This window comes from Tachysurus fulvidraco, chromosome 6 (genome assembly GCF_022655615.1).
Source record: "Tachysurus fulvidraco isolate hzauxx_2018 chromosome 6, HZAU_PFXX_2.0, whole genome shotgun sequence".
NCBI lineage: Eukaryota > Metazoa > Chordata > Actinopteri > Siluriformes > Bagridae > Tachysurus > Tachysurus fulvidraco.
Genome location: NC_062523.1, coordinates 5,474,040 through 5,493,005, shown reverse-complemented (window position 1 = coordinate 5,493,005; position 18,966 = coordinate 5,474,040). Strand labels below are relative to the sequence as shown.

General features: G+C 35.2%; 1 protein-coding gene across 10 annotated transcripts in view; it reads left to right on the top strand.

Annotated features, from left to right (window-relative positions):
* ttn.1 (titin, tandem duplicate 1) overlaps positions 1-18,966 on the top strand; it is a 133,265-nt gene that overhangs the window by 32,698 nt on the left and 81,601 nt on the right. For 4 of the 10 annotated variants that reach the window (XM_047814457.1, XM_047814456.1, XM_047814453.1 and 1 more), the window contains 45 exons: positions 120-230; positions 319-592; positions 727-910; positions 1,017-1,097; positions 1,194-1,461; positions 2,345-2,554; positions 2,641-2,718; positions 2,826-2,852; positions 2,959-3,015; positions 3,111-3,158; positions 3,862-3,933; positions 4,019-4,096; positions 4,411-4,791; positions 5,041-5,136; positions 5,448-5,879; positions 6,020-6,106; positions 6,353-6,595; positions 6,983-7,165; positions 7,436-7,678; positions 7,985-8,434; positions 8,739-8,816; positions 9,093-9,176; positions 9,349-9,432; positions 9,600-9,689; positions 9,826-9,909; positions 10,048-10,134; positions 10,369-10,452; positions 10,616-10,699; positions 11,271-11,309; positions 13,281-13,331; positions 13,443-13,841; positions 13,935-14,204; positions 14,290-14,565; positions 14,664-14,803; positions 14,983-15,109; positions 15,225-15,491; positions 15,665-15,931; positions 16,131-16,394; positions 16,477-16,616; positions 16,733-16,859; positions 16,960-17,226; positions 17,316-17,582; positions 17,673-17,939; positions 18,040-18,179; positions 18,326-18,452. In XM_047814457.1, coding sequence (XP_047670413.1) covers positions 120-230; positions 319-592; positions 727-910; positions 1,017-1,097; positions 1,194-1,461; positions 2,345-2,554; positions 2,641-2,718; positions 2,826-2,852; positions 2,959-3,015; positions 3,111-3,158; positions 3,862-3,933; positions 4,019-4,096; positions 4,411-4,791; positions 5,041-5,136; positions 5,448-5,879; positions 6,020-6,106; positions 6,353-6,595; positions 6,983-7,165; positions 7,436-7,678; positions 7,985-8,434; positions 8,739-8,816; positions 9,093-9,176; positions 9,349-9,432; positions 9,600-9,689; positions 9,826-9,909; positions 10,048-10,134; positions 10,369-10,452; positions 10,616-10,699; positions 11,271-11,309; positions 13,281-13,331; positions 13,443-13,841; positions 13,935-14,204; positions 14,290-14,565; positions 14,664-14,803; positions 14,983-15,109; positions 15,225-15,491; positions 15,665-15,931; positions 16,131-16,394; positions 16,477-16,616; positions 16,733-16,859; positions 16,960-17,226; positions 17,316-17,582; positions 17,673-17,939; positions 18,040-18,179; positions 18,326-18,452 — 7,713 coding nt within the window. The remainder of the gene's footprint in view (positions 1-119; positions 231-318; positions 593-726; positions 911-1,016; positions 1,098-1,193; positions 1,462-2,344; positions 2,555-2,640; positions 2,719-2,825; positions 2,853-2,958; positions 3,016-3,110; positions 3,159-3,861; positions 3,934-4,018; positions 4,097-4,410; positions 4,792-5,040; positions 5,137-5,447; positions 5,880-6,019; positions 6,107-6,352; positions 6,596-6,982; positions 7,166-7,435; positions 7,679-7,984; positions 8,435-8,738; positions 8,817-9,092; positions 9,177-9,348; positions 9,433-9,599; positions 9,690-9,825; positions 9,910-10,047; positions 10,135-10,368; positions 10,453-10,615; positions 10,700-11,270; positions 11,310-13,280; positions 13,332-13,442; positions 13,842-13,934; positions 14,205-14,289; positions 14,566-14,663; positions 14,804-14,982; positions 15,110-15,224; positions 15,492-15,664; positions 15,932-16,130; positions 16,395-16,476; positions 16,617-16,732; positions 16,860-16,959; positions 17,227-17,315; positions 17,583-17,672; positions 17,940-18,039; positions 18,180-18,325; positions 18,453-18,966) is intronic. The other 6 variants (XM_047814455.1, XM_047814458.1, XM_047814454.1 and 3 more) reach the window with 6 other exon arrangements.

Below are 18,966 nucleotides of genomic sequence, written 5' to 3'. Positions count from 1 at the left end.
AGTACGGCCCCTGAAAAATACATACACTAGAACACAGGTTGATTTAATCAGTTGTTTTCAATTTAATTCACTTTTTCCATTTCTTTGCACTGACATTGCTGCTGTTCTTTAACAATCAGCGGGATCAGTTCCTGCAGCAGCTCAAACAGCACCTTCAGCACCTCAGCCTGCTCAGAAACTAGACAACTTGTTCTTCATTGATGAACCTAAGAGTGTCCGTATAACAGAGAGTAAGTGGTTATTTCCACGGAAACATACTGTTTTATTATTTTTAAGTGCATATTTTATTTTAGGGGTATGTTATTTTCTATATTACAGAGGGCACTGCAACCTTCATCGCCAAGGTTGGCGGTGATCCCATTCCTAGTGTGAAATGGATGAAGGGCAAATGGAGGCAGATGACCCATGGTGGTCGCGTTGCCATTGTGCAGAAGGACCAAGATGCCAAATTGGAAATCAGAGATGTGACTAAATCTGATGCTGGACAGTATAGATGTGTAGCTTCAAACAAACATGGAGAAATCGAATCCAGCACTGATCTGACTGTTAATGAGAGGAAAGAGATTGCACCTGAAGCAGTAAAATTGAAGAAGTAAGTTTAAGATTTGATCCCCTCCATATATATATACAGTATACTTGACTATTGCATTTAAAAAATATATGTTGGAACATATAATATATAATAAGTAAATATTATATTTATATGGATTAAACACTTACTTTCAGGACACCATCAAAGCAGAAAAGTCCAAAGGAGGACAAAGACATTGACATTGTTGAGCTGCTAAGAAATGTAGACCCAAAAGAGTATGAGAAATACGCTCGCATGTACGGTATCACAGACTATCGTGGCCTTCTTCAGGCCATTGAGCAACTGAAAAAAGAGACAGGTCAAGAAAGTGGACGACCGGTATGTTTTTCTGTTTCATTACTGTTACGGGATAGATTCTGTTTACTGTATAATAATATTTGGTAATTTTATTTATTTAATTAATTGTTTTTTCTTTTTTTATTAGGAACATGAACATAGCAGAGAATCTGATGAGGATTTGGCTAGGCTTGTTGCTGATTTGCAGAGAAGAATGGAACAAACTGAAGTAAGATTATTTTTCAGCATTCAGTTCTAACTTACTACTGTATACTTATATATTTATTGATACAGATAACCATGTGTATTTATTTCCTTTTTTCAGCCCATTACCCTGCTTAATGACATCAAAGATCAAACTACTAAAGCTAATACAGATGCTGTCTTTGAATGTGAAATTAAGATCAACTACCCAGAAATCACACTGTCTTGGTACAAAGACTCAAAGAAGCTTGAGAACAGCAGTAAATATGACATTAAAGTAGTGGGTGATCGCCACTTGTTAAAGATCAAGAACGTCCAGACAAGTGATCAGGGAAATTACCGTGTTGTCTGTGGCCCACACATTTCCAGTGCCACATTGTCAATCACAGGTAAGTCTTTTTACCATTACCTGGATTTGTTGTTACAACAGTTTTACAACTTTTGACACAGGGAGAAAGCCTTTTTGGTAAGAAGGCAAAGACGCCATTAACATGCTAAGCAATGACCATCTAGATCATCGTTTTCTGGTTTTATATCACCCTTGAATATTTGCAAAGAGGTCTCAACTTCTTTACTTTGTCGACACCACTTAATAATGGGATTGAAGGAAGACCACATGGTTAAACACACCATTTGGCACAAGACTGGAGTCAGTTTCCTTCTTCTGTTATGATTGTATAATGCCCATGACCATAATGGCAGCCTGAAATATGATCAGTTATTGTCCACAACATTCTTGGATTCTTTATTTTTAACAAAGAGATTCTACTTCACTGGGCATATCAGTACCACTGCTTTCATTCTTTCCTATCCTATGACAACTATTCACTGGTTTATTTTAAAACTGTGCATATTTCAGGCCAAGATGGTGATGGTGAAACAGACAGTATAACATTGTTATAACTTAATTTACAGCAGTTACCACTACATTCCTAGTAAATAAAATAACTGAACATTAATATTTAAATAATAAACCTTCATCATATGATTCAGGTAACATTGTGCCCAACCTCCACTCAGCACCTACAATTCTAATGCCAATGAACCAGGCTTTATGGTGTGAACAGTCAGATCACAAAAATGTCTTTTTAGAGCACTAATTTTGACTCCTACACTAATCTCTTACATACACAGATGTTCTCTCTTCTCCATACTAATTCTTGAACTCCATGAACCCTGGTGGCCTAACTAAAACAGAAATGATGGAAGAAAGTTTTTTTGCTCTGTTTTTTCAATAATAAAACAATTATTCAAATCACATCTTATTTACAGCTGATCAAATACAGTTCACTAAGCGCATTCAAAATATTGTCGTGAAGGAACGCCAGACTGCGACTTTTGAGTGTGAGTTGTCATTTGACAATGCAGTTGTCACATGGTATAAAGACTCATGGGAACTTAAAGAGAGTCTAAAATATTCCTTCCAACGTGAGGGACGATGTCATTTTATGATCATCCATAATGTCACATCTGAGGATGAAGGTGTGTGCAATTGAAGATCATTTAGTTTCAATGTATATCTTAATCAATTGAGTTAAACTCAATTATCTTCTTTAATAATGTTTTAGGCGTATACTCAGTGATTGCGAGACTGGAGCCCATTGGTGAAGCTAAAAGTACAGCTGAGCTGTACCTGTCAGGCAAAGGTAGTAATTAAATCTTCCAATAGCGTTAATGTGTTTAGCATACCATTAATAACCTTCAGTGATTTGGGCTCTGATTCCCAGTAACAATATTTTACATCCTTTCACAGACATTGATCTAGGAACAATTTCTTATGGTGAGTATTTTGATATTTAGCAACAGAGTTTCTTAGTTCATAAATAATTCTGCAAACAATAATAATCCAAACAATAAAATAAGACAAAAATTCTCAATATATTTAGATTTGACAGATACATCAATACAAGTGCCCGAGGTGTCATCTATGATTAGTATTAAAGGTAGGACTTTACAAGTCATTTTACAACTGATTTTCAACCAATGCAATTCAGTTTAAAATAATTTAACTTATCTCAAAATTTTTCCTACTCAAAAGATGAGTCAAGAGAATATTATCATTATGAAGAAAAGACTGAAGTGACAGGTACTATTTTTAATGTTACTTAATCTTTAACCTGATTACTCTTTATAATATTCCATTCTCATCCTAATAAGATTTCCATCGCTTATTCTTCAACAAATCATGTCTGTTCAAAGCTTTAAACTAATAATAATAACCAAGAAGGCAATATGTGTTCATGTCATCACAAATTCACTTATATTAGTTATTCATTCAGTCTGTGACTAGCTCAGGCAGAGTTATGTTACAGAACTTATATATAACTTATATAAACTTTAAAATGGCTACACTTATTTCTTTTTTATTCACTCATCCTTGCTTCTCTTCCACCCTTTTGTGTTCTTGGCACACTTCATTTTGGTTTGGTAGAGTATAAGAGTTGGACAGTGCATGAAGAAAGAGTAATTCATGAAGTTGCATCAACTAAAGGTATACCATGGCTACCATATCACTAACTGAGAGCTTAATGGTTAGCTACTTCCTCCATGCCGTGTGTAATCTCTCTTCTGTCCTGTTGAAATTATTTCATTTGTTTGTCCTCATCATCTATATGTATTGTAAGCAGTATGTCAATTATTGCTATGTTACTCTGACTAATTAAATTGTTTTATCATCAGTTATGTAATCCAAAACCCCACATATGATGCACTATATGCTATGCCATTAAAGGACACTGAGCAATGTACTCATATTTTTGTCATATCAATATTTATTTGTTTTCTATCAGAAGAGAAGAAACCAGTTGAAGAAATTGTACCCAAAATGGTTGTACAAACAACTGAAGAAAAACCTCAAAACAGTAAGAAAATGTCCATACCCTCATTATGTCCCGTTATCACTGATGTATTTCTCATTTTAATTGAGATTTTTACTGTATTTTTTAGAACCTGAAGTCATGTCTGTGGAGGAAACAGTCCCAGTAACAATTGTCGCTGAGTCAAAACAGCAACCTACACCCAAAGGTATTCAACTTATTTGGCCTTATCTTTGTTCCCATAATTTGCTATCCAGATTCTTCATTGATGTAGATTCTTCAAATGTGAAATGTTTACATATGGCAAATATAAAAATCTGCTTGTAATCATTGTTTTTACTAAATCTTCTTTGCATATTAATATTGATTGTATGGATTGTATAATGTAATTTGTGTTATAATTTCCTTGTTTACAAATCTTTACTATGTTTAAATTCTTGAAACTAAGTGTTGTCTGTTAGTCCCATCTTAGTAGACGCTAACAATTCTCTGTCTTATATAAATATGTCCTAAATCCTGCAGCAACTGAGCCACCTATGCACAAACTGCCAACTGAACCTAAAGTGGTACCAGTAGCTGTAGCCAAGCCAGAGCCTAAACCCAAACCAAAAGCTACACAGAAGCCAGAAACTAAACCTGAGCCAAAACCCGAACCAAAAGCTACACAGAAGCGAGGGCCTAAACCTGAGCCAAAAGCTCAACTGAAGGCAGAACCTAAACCTGAGCCTAAACCTGAGCCAAAAGCTCCACTGAAGGCAGAACCTAAACCTGAGATGAAAGCTACACTGAAGCCAGAGCTAAGACCAGAACCTATCCCTGAAGCAAACGCTACAGCGAAGCCAGAGCTAAAACCTGAAACTATGATTTTATTTACAAAGAAACCTGAGCCCACACTAATAACAGGTATTGTGTCAGCTGCCTTAGTAGAGTATGTTCTTGTCTGCCTGTTCATCCATCTGTCTGTCCATTTCTGTTTGTCTTCATGTTTTTGTCATACTCATACTTTTTCATCATATGCTTATGAAGTGTATTTGTTAAATCTGTGTAAAAAAACATTTCCTGTTCCTTATTGCTTTTGTCCGTTTATGTGCGGTTTCTTTAGTCATTCAAATGTTTTTTCAGTCTTTTCTTACTTTGAATGTTTGTTAAAAGAACCAGATGCTCCTAAGAAGCCAGAAGCATTACCACAATTAACTACAAAGCACGAGGAGATTTTACCTCAGAAATCAGCCATTACACAATTGAAAGGTAACTGTCAGAAGGAAACAATTGTGAAATTGTAATAGATCTGTGCATTTGGTTTTTGGTACTTTATGTTATGTTATGTTATATTATGTTATGTTATGTTATGTTATGTTATGTTATGTTATGTTATGTCTTTTTTTTGTGTCAGAAACCTTTATTACTATAAAGGGAACATTTGTATTGTCCAAAGTTCCTTGTCCAAATGTTAAATTTCTTAATCTTAATCTTTTACTGGTCTCTGAGGTATTATAGACATGAAAGTGTCATTGTCTCCTTTATCTGTGTAAGTATAACCAATATATCTTCTTTCCAAGCTCATGAGGTGGTGCAGACAACAGAAACGCCAAAGATAGAACCAGATAAAAAATCAGACCTTGTAACATCAGTTGCTCCAGAACTTCCAAGGGTGCCAAAGCCTAAACAGGAATTTTCTGCAGCACTAGAAGCTGAGCCAACTAAAAAACAAGAGTCTGCACTTGCAAAACATGAGACTTCACCTGTTCTGCTTGAAGTGAAAAAGGCAGAACTTACACCCGCCTCTAGAAAGCTGGTTGAAGACTCACTGGCTATAGAGTCTACACCTGTGTCTCCACTCATTCAAAAACCAGACTCTAGAACCGAGACAGTATTTATAGAAGCTCCTAAAGCAGCACAAGAACTAACCCAAAGTCTCCAAGAGCTGCCTCTGGCAAAACCTGAACCCATCCTGACACCTGTTCCTAAACAGAAGTCTCCCCCAAAGAGAGGTATCATTTTCATTAAAAAAAACTTACACATGTTTTATGCCCATTTGTACACCCTCAAACACCCTCATCATGTCTTTTTATCTTTTCTGATCTATTACTGATCTTAAAACTTGTCTTTTTTGTCTGATACTATTACAAAGTGGTTGAACTTAAATATCCAGAAGTTCCAACTGAGGAAGCACCTGTGCCTCAACCTCAAACGGAGATTGAAATAGTTCCTACCACAGGTAATGCAAAGGTTGATCGTTGGGGTTTGTCTTTAATATCTTACCCAAACATACTTCTTGGATTATGTGTTATGTCTGTAACACTGTGTGTTTACTTCAGCATATGTAATGGTACTGATCTTATAAGCAGAACACATCTTATATGTGTAATGTTTAAATGTCTGTTTTTTAAAGCATGCTTCTGACACCATCAGATGGTGGAATCTTATGAATCTTATGAATGAATTTTTTTTCATGTATTTGCAGCTTTAAACAGAGTTGAACAAAATCAATATGGAACAATTGAAATATCTAAGAAATTAGAGGAAATATCTGTAACACAAGAAGTGATTTCAGGACAGGAAATCTCATATGAAAGTGATAGTCTGTCATATCAATCTATGGAGACTTCACTGAAGGGGGTACAAATTAAACAGGAAATTAAAGTGCCGATTGAGAATGAGCTGGTGAGGAAACCTCAAACTGAAATGAAAGTTGCTCCTTCCAAAGGTATGCTTGCAAGGTCTTGAGCGTTAGGTCTAATCAACTTGCACATGTTTAAACAAGTAATGTGCATTTTAACAATATTATAGTAGGATAAATATTTCCACTACAAATGAACCAAATTAAACACATTTTAGTAGAGAAAACTGGTACTCATATGCAAAAAAAAAAATACTATTTACTCAGTAAATGTCCAGTAATTAAACATTACATATAATGTGAAAGGCTAAAAAGAAAAGTAGCCCTATACATTTTAAGATACAGGATATACTAATATAAAATCTACTTATAGAAAAGTAGTACATTATCTTCATTTTTAATCAGTTAATGAATATTAGTCTTTCTATTTCAACATTGTAAAATCCTCAATTTTTTGCATCTTTATACTCTTAGCAGCTCCAAAAGGAGTTCAACAAAGTCAAGATAAGAAAACAGTGGCAAAGGAAATCATGTATGAAACTGAGAACAAATCTTATGAGGCTGAATACAGTATGTTGAAACCATCTGAAGTTAAAACTCAAGAAACACTTCCTGAAGCTAAACCTCAAAAAAGGGCAGAACTGGTCCCAGCCAGAGGTATGCTTGGTTGGTCCTGAGGGTTTTTCATGCTATAATTAGTTTTATTAAAAGTCTGCAACTGAATCTATATCTGTTTAAGAAATATATCCCTATTCAATTTATATATATAAAAAAAAGGACAAAAAATATTCTTGTATCAGAGTTATACCTATTTTGCTTTTCAATTGATAAACCATATTTATACATTACACAGTGAAACATGTTGTTAAATATATTTTCCACAATGCCATATGGTAAAATTACAGTTTCAATGTTGTATCTTTAAAGACATTGCACCTTCCAAGAAAGTTTTAGAAGAGTTATCAAAGACTCGTCTTACAGTGGACATATCTATGAAAACTGAAGAGATCTCATTTGTGGAGGCAGTAATTTCAAAAGAACCATCATATAAAAGTGATAATATTCAGTACTGTCCTGAGGAAACTTGTCTAGAAGTAGCTAAAGTTAATATTACAGAAGTGCCATATGAGAAAGTGGCTAAAACTCAGAAACAGACTGCTCCTACCAAAGGTATGTGTGATCTGGATGGCTTTCTGTTTAGGATTTGTTTAAATATATAGTAAGATAGATCAATAAATAATTGGCAGGGACAAGTTGGTTATATGTATAAATGATGAAAGTAAAATATTATATGGCGTATTAGATTGGCAAGTATTGAAATACTTAATTTAAGTTCATTAATGTCTCAAATATAATGAAAAACTAAGTGCACATATGGGGCTGTATTTTTTCCTTCATAATTTTTTGCATGTGTGTTTAAATCTTTTTCTTCTTTTGCCACGTTGTACAATCTTACAACTTCTTTCATCTTTAAAGTCTACGCTGCTCCAAAGAGAATTGAACAAACTTTACACACAGCGGACATTTCTGCTGAAACTGAGATCACCGAAGTGGAGCAAGTGGATTCAAATGAAGAACTTTCATACAAAAGTGACGGCATTCTATGTCAACCTGAAGAGGCTTATGACGTTTACGTGGAAAAGAAGGCGTCTGTTGATGAACAAGTTTTTATAGCAGAGGATTCATTGAGGAAATTTACTTTGCCATCTCAAGAAACAGTAACAAAGGACAAGATCCCAGAAATTAAGGCTGAACCAATTATACAAAAGATGCATTCGGAAACAAATTCTGAGACGTCTGGTGTTGTAAAAGATGATAAAAAGCTTCCAGACTTGGTGCTGAAGAGTGATGTGTCACAAACGACAAAAGTAATACCCAAAGAAAAGGACATTAAATTGAAGAAAGAGCTTAAAATGTCTGAAATAGGTACTTTTACATGTGCCATCTTTGGAATATTTACACTCTTTACACACTTTATACAAAGTGTTCTTTGTATTGTCTTGCACTGCTTGCCGAGTAGGCAAACCAAATTATCTTATGTTCTTCTTTTGTTTTGTAAAGTTATATTATTCAAATATTTCATCACTCTTGGTTTTGTATATATATAGAAACTACCAAACAAAATTCTTCAATTTTTATTTAATAAAGTATAAGGTCCATTTTTTAAACTGCAGTACCAAAATGCTTGTCTTATTTTTTGATTGTGACAATTACTTGCTTTTATTTAAAGTGCCAGTTGATGAGATGAATCCAGCACCTGAGGCACCAAAAGCAACAGTGACACCACAAAAAGTCTCTGCACCACAAGGTACTAAATGTTTGGGCTTCCATTTCTTTTCTTTTTGTCTTGAGATGGCTAGATGTTAATTTGTAATGTTATGTGCATTTGCAGCACATAATATCAATTCTTGATCCCTTATCATGATCCTTAACATCCGTGAATATTAAGAAACTTAACACAATATTCGATGTATCATTTGTTGTGTTCCTCTTCATGTGTACTATGGAATTTTTGCAATTCAGCACATGTTTCCATGCATAATATCAATTCTTGACTGTGTCATTGGCATGATTTTGTTCAAAGAGCCAACTGTGAAGGAGAAGGCAACAGTCGAGTCACCAAACCCAATGGTGGAGTCATTTAAGAAAAAAGTCTCTCCACCTCAAGGTACTGTGTTGGCATTCATGTCCTGTGTTTTTTTTTTTTCCACTTCATCTCTTCTTCTTTGTTCTTAATACAATAGGATTTTAGGTGTTCTTCTTCTTGTATAGTTTTTGGAAAGCTGTTCGTGTATAATAAAAAAATCTTGTTTGTGACACGGGCATACTTTTATTTAAAGTTCCAACTGTGGTGAAGAAGGCATCTCCTGAGCCAACAAAGTCCACAGTGCTGCCAGTTGAGAAAAAAGACTCTCCATCTCAAGGTACCGTTCTTAGCTTCCGTTTCTGCTGTTTTTTGTCCCAACTCCATTCTTCCGTGTCCTTAATACAATTTGAGATGGCCATTAGGTGCTCTGTGTATTCTGCAAATTCTGTAATGCAGTACATCTGCCCATGCATAAAACCTTTTTCTTCACTGGCATGCTTTTAGTTAAAGAGCCAGCTGTGGTGAAAAAGGCAACACCTGAGGCACCAAAGCCCACAGTAGTGCCAGTTGAACAAAACGTTTCTACTGGCCCAGGTAGAGTCTCTTTACATGTCTTGAATGTTTTCTTGTCTTATGTCTTATGTTGTTTTTTTGTTTTGTTCTGAAAATCAGTGGCCTTTTTTGTACATATTAAGTTTTTATTCTAATAACACTATTCTTTCATTTAAAGAACTGATTGTTGCGAAGAAGCCCACATCTGAGGCACCAAAGCCTCCAGTAACACCACTTGAACCAAAAGTTTCTGCTCCTGAAGGTAGAGTATTATGTCCATGTCTTCCATATTAATGTCGCTTTCGTCTGTCTTCAACATTTTTATTTTAGCACTTCTTTATGGCTCTTTATATGTACATCAGATTTTTTCTTTGTTACAATGTCATGCATTTACTTAAAGAGCCAACTGTGGTAAAGAAGGCAACAACCGAGGCACCAAAGCCAACAGTGGTACCAACTGAGCAGAAAGTCTCACCTCCTTCTCAAGGTAGAGTCTCAGTTTCCATGTCCATGTTTTTTTTCTCAACTCTTCTCTTCTTCTGTAACTTCAGCAGAATGTGAGATAATGTTACAATGGGATGCTTTTATTTAAAAAAAATAAGTAAATTAATTTAATTAAAAATAAAATTATTTTTATTAATTATGTCGATTATATTGTGCCACTATCTCTTCTCTTTTTATCATAATTTCTTATGTTACAATGGGATGCTTTTATTTAAAGAGCCAATTGTGGTAAAGAAGGCAACACCTGAGGCATCAAAACCAACAGTAGAGCCACTTGCACAAAAAGTCTCTCCTCCTCTAGGTAGAGTCTTACTCTCTTCTGTCCATTTCTTCTTCCTTCATTGTCAGTTGCATCTTATTTTGTGTTCTTTTAAATGTGCATTTCATCCAGTATGTAATTCATTATTTATTTCCATACATATGATTACTTCATGGCTGTGACAATGACATGCTTTTATTTAAAGAACCACCTGTGGAGAATAAGCCAACACATGAGGCACCAAAGTCAACACAGACACCAGTTGATAAAACAGATTCCCCTCCTCAAGGTATTGTGTCTGTTTCCTGGTTGTTGTTTTTTTTAGTTTTAATTTTTTGTGTGTGTGTTTATTATATGTCACCACTTTACTGGCGCCTGGCTCTTTTTTTGTACCTTGCATTGTATCATACTTCTGTAGTTCTTGTCTTTCCTTTATATATATATATATATATATATATATATATATATATATATATATATATATATATATATATATATATATATATATATATATATATATCTGTTTGCATATTTGTGGATTTTAATTGTTTGTTCATATTTATACTGCTCATATTGTCCTTTTATGTCTCACTATGTCTTAACACTAATAATTATTTGCGATGTTTGCCTTTTAACATTTTGGCTGTCATATTCAAGCAGATCTCTAAAGAAGTAGGTCTCAAACCCAAAGGTCCATGAAGCCTAGCCATAACACAAATCTGATAAAAATTTAAATAACTGAACTCATGTGACTGAATATACCTCACAGACATGTAGTGTTCATGCTGTGCTGCTCTATTTGTTTTCTTTCACCATTAATTATGACTGTTTTCTCTTTTAATATGGGCTAATCTCTGCAGATCATGGTCCTGTTCAAACTCCTGGTCCAGTCCAGAAAGGTATGTACTTTATTATCTGTATGCCACAGATTTCAATAATGTAAGGTATGCTTGGTTATGCACTGGTTTTGTTTCTTTTTACTGGTGTTCTGTGTTTCATGTTATTTTTCAGCCTTGTTTCTTTAGTTTACAATGAAATGGTCATTGCAATAAAAACTGTTATATGTGTGACCCTGTTCTATTTGTTGGCAATGAGTCAGTTATCATCATAAACAAGATCTATGAAAGTATATTTAAAAAGGTCATCAGTACCCTGAATTGGCTAAACTGCAACTGACATCAGTCATGTTAAGTGTTGTCTATTGTCATAAATATTGTGCTGTTTGTGATGTGACATTCATTGTCTTAGAACAATATATTAAAGCCACCGATGAACAAGAGAAACAGGATATGCCAGTCAAGAAAGACAAGATGCCAAAAGAAGAGAGTCTTAAGACTCCAAGCCAAACTATCAAAAAAATTTCCAAGATATCACCAACCAAACTGAAACATGAAAATGTAGTGCTGAAACCATTTGATACACCTGAAAAATCAAAGGTTGCACCTATAAAGAAAAAAAAAATTACATCAACAGCTAAAAAGTTAGAAGAAGTGGTCACTCTAAAATCTATGGTTGTAGAAGGTGAACATAAAGAGCCTGAAATACATATAAACACCAACAGAATTCCAACAGAGAAGAATGAGGACAAGAAAAGCTCTTATAGACCATCAAAGGATCAGGAGAGCTCTGAAAAAGATGAAAAGCCAGGCAAAGAAGATAAGCTCAAAATTCAAGTAAAGAAGGCAGACAAAATAGAAGAAGCAAAGCCACTGATGATTAAAAAGGAAAGATGTATTCTAAAAGAACGTGAAGACAAAGAGGACATATTACTAAAACCAGTGGAATTCATCAAAAAGGATTATGAGCATGAAAAGTTCTCACCAAAGGTTATAAATTCTAAAGAAGAAAAACGTTCAGTGACCATAGTAACCAAAGAAAAAGAAAGTCCAAAAGAAGAATGTAAAACATCTGTTTGCAAAAAGAGTGGTTCTCTGCCAGGAAAAATGATGGAAGAAGAGAAAATATCTCTTAAACCTGTTGGACCTGTTGAAGCAGAAATGAAAAAGACTCTTTCACCCAAAGCTGAGCCTATTCCATTGCAGAGGAAGTCCAGTGCAACAGTTCCTAAAAAAGACATAACTAAAGATTTGTCTTCCCAACAGAAAAAAGCATCTCATGAACAAACTGGAATAGAAAAAATGCCATTAATAAAAGAGTTATCCCCTGGAGTTGTGCAGCTAGAAAAGATTCCAACTCAGCAAGAAGAAGAAGTATTTGAGGAAGACTTTGGAGACGAGAAAGAAGAAGAAGAAGAAGAAACATGGGGGTGGGAGGTTGTTCCTTCTGAATATTATGAAGCAGAAGAGTTTGATACCACCTTGGATGATGGAGCCATTGAAGCTGCAGGAGGCACTGATGACAAGATAGGTGAGAGGGAGACCAAAACCTCACCATTAGTATATCATTTTTGACCCTGCCCTCAAAAATAATCACAAATAATATGAATCATTTATAACTTCCACCTCCAAAGTTTAGCAATGATTAACAGATTTGTCTTTATCTTCATCATGGTTTCCAGTATGCGCATTTTTCTGTCTTACCATCATCTCTACATTCTTTTCATAAGCCCATCCACCTAAGGGCTTCACCTAATTGTCTGTATGTGGATGTCTGTTATTGTGTTTGTAAATGTCAATTGTTGTTTGTCTTTTGTACATGTCAAATACAGTTTTTCTATTTTTTTCAAGTATGTATTTTCTAAATCATCTAATTGTATGTCATTCATTTACATTAGCTATTTCAGTAACATGCATGTGTGGATAGAAGAAAAAAAATCATTACATCTTCTTGGCTTCCCTTGCCAAGTGTATACTGTAGGCTAAATATAATTTAATCAACAAACTGAAATTTTGTGCTACTATTACAAACAGATGGAAAACCCAAGGAAGAAGGAGCAGTAGGCAGAGGCAGAGGGCTTAGACGTAAGAATGCTGTTCTGATGGTGTTAAAATATATAAAATAAGTAAGCATTAATTACACACCATGTTTTCCGTAATTTTAACAAATTCTTCCTTCTTTTACACCCGTTTTAGCACGCCAAACTCCATCACCTGGTGATGCTGGACGTGGAAGAGGGCTCAGACCTGGTGGTGGAGGAGACAAACCACCTGGAGAGTCACCGTTTGCTTTCCAGCTTAAAGCTGTCCCTCTCAAGTTTGTGAAAGAAGTTCAAGACATTGTGTTGCTAGAGGCTGAATCCATTGGTTCCTCTGCTGTGTTTGAGTGCCAGATTTCTCCTTCTACTGCTATAACTTCATGGATGAAAGATGGAACTAACATCAGGGAGAGTCCAAAGTACAAGTTTACTTCTGATGGAAAAGATCGAAAATTGGCCATTATTGATGTTCAGCTCTCTGACAGAGGGGAATACACATGTGTTGCCAAGCTGGGAAATAAAGAGAAGACCTCCACTGCCAGACTTATTGTTGAAGGTGAGCACACTTTTGAGCACAGTACAGCCTTATTTTATACTGATAAATCTAGGGTAAATTCATAACAAACACTTTACCTTTTATCTTAAATAGAGCTGCCTGTTAAGTTTATCAAGACCCTAGAGGAAGAGGTGTCTGTGCTCAAGGGACAGCCCATGTACTTGACTTGTGAGTTGAATAAAGAGCGAAATGTGGTCTGGAAAAAGGACGGCAAAGAGCTAGAAACAGTTGCTGGCAAGATCGCCATTAATGTTATTGGACTGCAACATGCCTTGACAATCCAGGATGCAAATGATGGTGATGCTGGTATTTACACATGTGAATGTGAAAATCTCAAAACTCAAACAACTGTGAAGATTCTCGGTATGTATAAGACTTTAAAAAAATAGGCGTGTATAATGAAATATAACAATATAAATATTATACACTATGAATTTGCATTTTGCAGAAATCATCAGAGACTGGTTGGTGAAACCACTAAGGGACCAGCATGTGAAGCCAAAGGCCACTGCTACCTTCAAATGTGAGCTCTTTAAAGACACTCCCAACTGGAAGTGGTACAAGGGAGATGAAGAGATTCCAGTTGAACCCACAGATAAGACTGAAGTCAAAAAGGATGGAAAAGACATCACTCTGACTATTAAGAATGCTCAACCCAATGATGTTGGCGAGTATTCCATGGAAGTTGAGGGCAAACGATATGTAGCAAAGCTCACCCTTGGAGGCAAGTAGCATGGGTTTTTCACTTATTTTGGTTTTGATTTGTGTTTTTAAAAATTGCTAATTATCACTTTTCATATTTTATGTATGATACCAATATAGAGCGTGAAGCTGAGATCTTGAAACCCCTTGCTAGTGTGGAAGTAGTTGAAAAAGAGGAGGCCAACTTTGAAACTGAAATCTCTGAGGATGACTTACCCGGAGAATGGAAACTTAAAGGGCAGGTTCTAACAAGATCCCCGGTACGACTAGGTCATATTTTCATAAACAATATATAATTTGTGGCTCAAGGCCATACATTCTTGCTGTATTACAATACTATTCAGATAAGTATTTAAATGACCAATATTGAGAGTATTTTTCTAAATAAAAAAAAATGACTTTTTATTATTTTTTTCTTTTATATTTGTTTATTTTTAAGACATGTGATATCAAAGCAGAGGGAACTAAGCGCTTCCTCACCTTGAAAAATGTCCAGCTTGATCAGTCTGGTGAAGTTACATACCAAGCGCTGAATGCTCAGACAAGTGCTATGCTTACAGTGAAAGGTAATGTGATAATTAAAATGTTATCTTCCCAGATAAAGAAGAATGTTAATAGTTTTCATACATATAATTTAAAATTTGTATTACACTGAGCTCAATGTTATATCGTACCTCCCAGAACTGGAACTTGAATTCACTGACCCACTGAAAGATGTCTCTGTGCCTGAAAAGAAACAGGCTAAATTTGAGTGTGCAATCAATAAGGACGTACCTAAAGTGATGTGGTTTAAGGGTTCTGATATTATTACATCTGGAAATAATTATGAAATCATTGATGATGGAAAAAAACACATTTTGATAATAAATAATTGTGAATTTGATGATGAGGGAGAATACACCATAGAGGTGTTAGGGAAAACATCAACAGCAAAACTAACGGTAGAGGGTAAGTGGTTATTCTTCCCCTTTTTGGTAATCATTTTGAACAAAATAATACTTGAATTGGTGGCTGCGAAAATTGGTGGCTGTGGAATAACCCTATGTAAGGAAATGTGATTTACACTGAAATAATATTATATGATGTATTATATGAAAATTATATAATGTATGACATCATAGGTATGAGGCTGAAGTTCGCCACAGAATTAAAGGATCAAACCGTAAAGGAAACCAAAACAGCTCGGTTTGAGATTGAGCTCTCTCATGACAATGTGCCGGTGACTTGGTACAAAAATGAAATTAGATTGCATCCAAGCAGAACAGTAATAATCCATGTTGAAAAGACAAAACATATATTAGAAATCAAGGAAGTCACACTAGATGATACTTGTCAAATAAGGGCAGAGACTAAAGGGATATCAACCATGGCTAAGCTTCTGGTTATAGGTAACCCTCTTTCTTTCTATCTCTTAATTATTTTTAAGATGAAATTTTTAATTATGAGTGAAACGTGGTAGTCATCTGTGACTTAGGGGTCAGGCTAATTGGTAGTTATTAGGCACATAAAACACATTTTATAATGTAGTACAAACCTTTTTTTTATCATTTTCTGCATGGGGATATTTCTAATTCAACTTTGTTGCAGAGGGTGATGCGCGATTCATTACAAAGTTGCAAGACTACACTGCTGTCGAGAAAGAGGAGGTCACTCTTGACTGCGAGCTGAGCAAAGATGTTCCTGTCAAGTGGTTCCATAATGAGATTGAAATAAAGGCCTCAAAGATAGTTTCCATGAAGGTTGAGAACAAACGAAGAATTCTCCACATTAAGAAGGTGGAGCAGAAAGACAAAGGAGTGTATGTTTGTGACTGTGGAACTGACAAGACATCAGCCAATGTTAACATTGAAGGTGATATTTTGAATTACTCACAAGTGGCCAATTTGGCATACTTTAGCTTCACTACCTCTAAATGCAGACTTCTCAATTTCAGCACGTGATGTGAAGGTAACCCGACCTATGTATGGCGTTGAAGTGTTTGATGGAGAGACTGCTCGTTTTGAAGTTGAAATCTCTGAGGATGACATCCATGGCCAGTGGAAACTGAATGGCGAAGTCCTGTCTCCTTCAGCAGTAAGCATGGAATTCTGTTGTGTTATGTTAAACCCAGCAAGTTATTTTTTATACTAGGTGTAAATAAATATTTCAGTGTGCAAATAGTTATACTAAATTCTTCTTGTTTTAAACAGGATGTTGAGATCATTGAGGAAGGTCCAAAACACACACTGACACTGTACAATTGCAAGGTTGTCCAGACAGGAGAGGTTGTTTTCCAGGGAGCAAATGCCAAGTGTGCTGCAAACCTTAAAGTAAAAGGTAGTGTTCTTTTGCCATGTTCCCTGATCTAAAACAAAGACAATTTATTACCAGCCATATTCTGAAAGTAAACTAAAATTAAATTGTTTTTGTGTTACAGAGCTGCCCATCACATTCCTAACACCTTTGAGTGATGCTCAAGTATATGAAAAAGATGAGGCAAGATTTGAATGTGAACTGTCAAGGGTAGCAAAGACCTTCAGATGGCTGAAAGGCTCTCAAGAGCTGAAGGCAGATGAGAAATTTGAAATTCTGGCAGAGGGAAAAAGGCACATACTTATTATCAAATCAGTTGCATTTGAAGACGAGGCTAAATACATATTTGAAGCTGAGGACAAGAGAATCACTGCCAAACTGGTGATTCAAGGTAAGAAATCACTTTGTAAGGGTTGGGAAATACTTCTTCCACTTCATATATAGCTTTTCACCCGTCCGTATTCCTTATTTGATATTTAGGAATTCGTCTTGAGTTTGTCAGACCCATCAAGGATGTTACTGTAAAGGAGCGCGAGACAGCAGAATTCAGTATTGAACTTTCTCATGAAAAAATTCAAGTAAGCTGGTACAAAAATGATGTCCGTTTGCATCCAAGTAAAGTGGTGCACATGTCTGAACATGGCAAGATCCACACTCTGTCCTTCAAGGAGGTGTCCATTGATGATACCTCACTCATTAAAGTAGAGGCTCTTGGAAAGTCCTCGGAGGCCATGCTTACAGTGCTTGGTAAATTTGTTAAATTTACATATAATTGTTAAGAGAATAATGTTTTAGAAAAATGTTCAGTAAATTTAAATTGATTCTTGTTATTTTTAGAGGGAGAAGCTTACTTCATCACCAAGCTACAGGACTACACAGCAGTCGAAAAGGATGAAGTTGTGCTGAAATGTGAACTGAGCAAACACTCTGCGGAGGTGAAATGGTTTAAAGATGGCACAGAGATTATCCCATCTAAGAATATCGTCATCAAGGCTGATGGAAAGAAACGCATTCTAACTGTAAAAAAAGCAGAGAAATCCAACACCGGTGAATATGTCTGTGACTGTGGTTCTGACAAAACTACAGCTAAGCTGAACATTGAAGGTATAAATAAATATAAATTTACAACATATTAAAAATGAGAAAAATATATTGACTATTTGTAATTACATTTCTTATTAAATTGATTCCATTTTCTCTGCAGAGCGTGATATTAAGGTTACCCGTCCACTGTACAGTGTGGAGGTTACAGAAACTAATACCGCTCGATTCGAGGTAGAGATTTCAGAGGAAGATGTCCATGGGCACTGGAAACTTAAAGGAGAGGCTTTGCACCAGTCTGCTGTAAGGATTTTATCACAAATAATCATCAACAAATTATCACAAACTACCTTTTAAATGAAATATTTTCTATGGAATTATTTAAATAAAATCTATTTTTTTAATTGAAAAGCAAGTTTTAAATGAGGCAAAATATTTACTCTTTTTAGGACTGTGAGATTAAAGAAGAAGGCACCAAACACATGCTGATTCTTTATAATGTACGCATGGACATGGCTGGTGCTGTGGACTTCAGTGCTGCCAATGCTAAATCTAGTGCTCAGCTCAGAGTTAAAGGTGAGTGTCATAGTGTTTTTGTGAGAACCACAGGCCTGTTCATTTATTTTTTGTCAATATTTATTACAAACCATAGATATGGGTTTATATAATACTATGAAATATCTTTGGGCTTGGAATGTAATATTAATGTGTATTAATTATGGATGTTACAGAATGGAAATAGTATATATTACAGTTGAAAATATAACATGAACATATATTAGATTTTCATGTTACCCAACCATTATTTATTCTACTACTCATTATATGGTGTGTCACAGTAGTAGAGGCAAAAGGAAAAAGGAAAAAAAAAAAAAGAACAATAGATTAACAATGACTAAAGTGACAAATACATTTACATATATGGAAAGGACATCAGTAACTAGTCAGAGATCATGGTCTAAATACATTTATGGCCATTCAGGGAGATCTTGGAATTTGAACTCATAACGTTACATTTACATTAATAATGACATTTGGCAGACACCCTTATCCAGGGTGAATTACATTTAATCTCATTTTTATACAACTG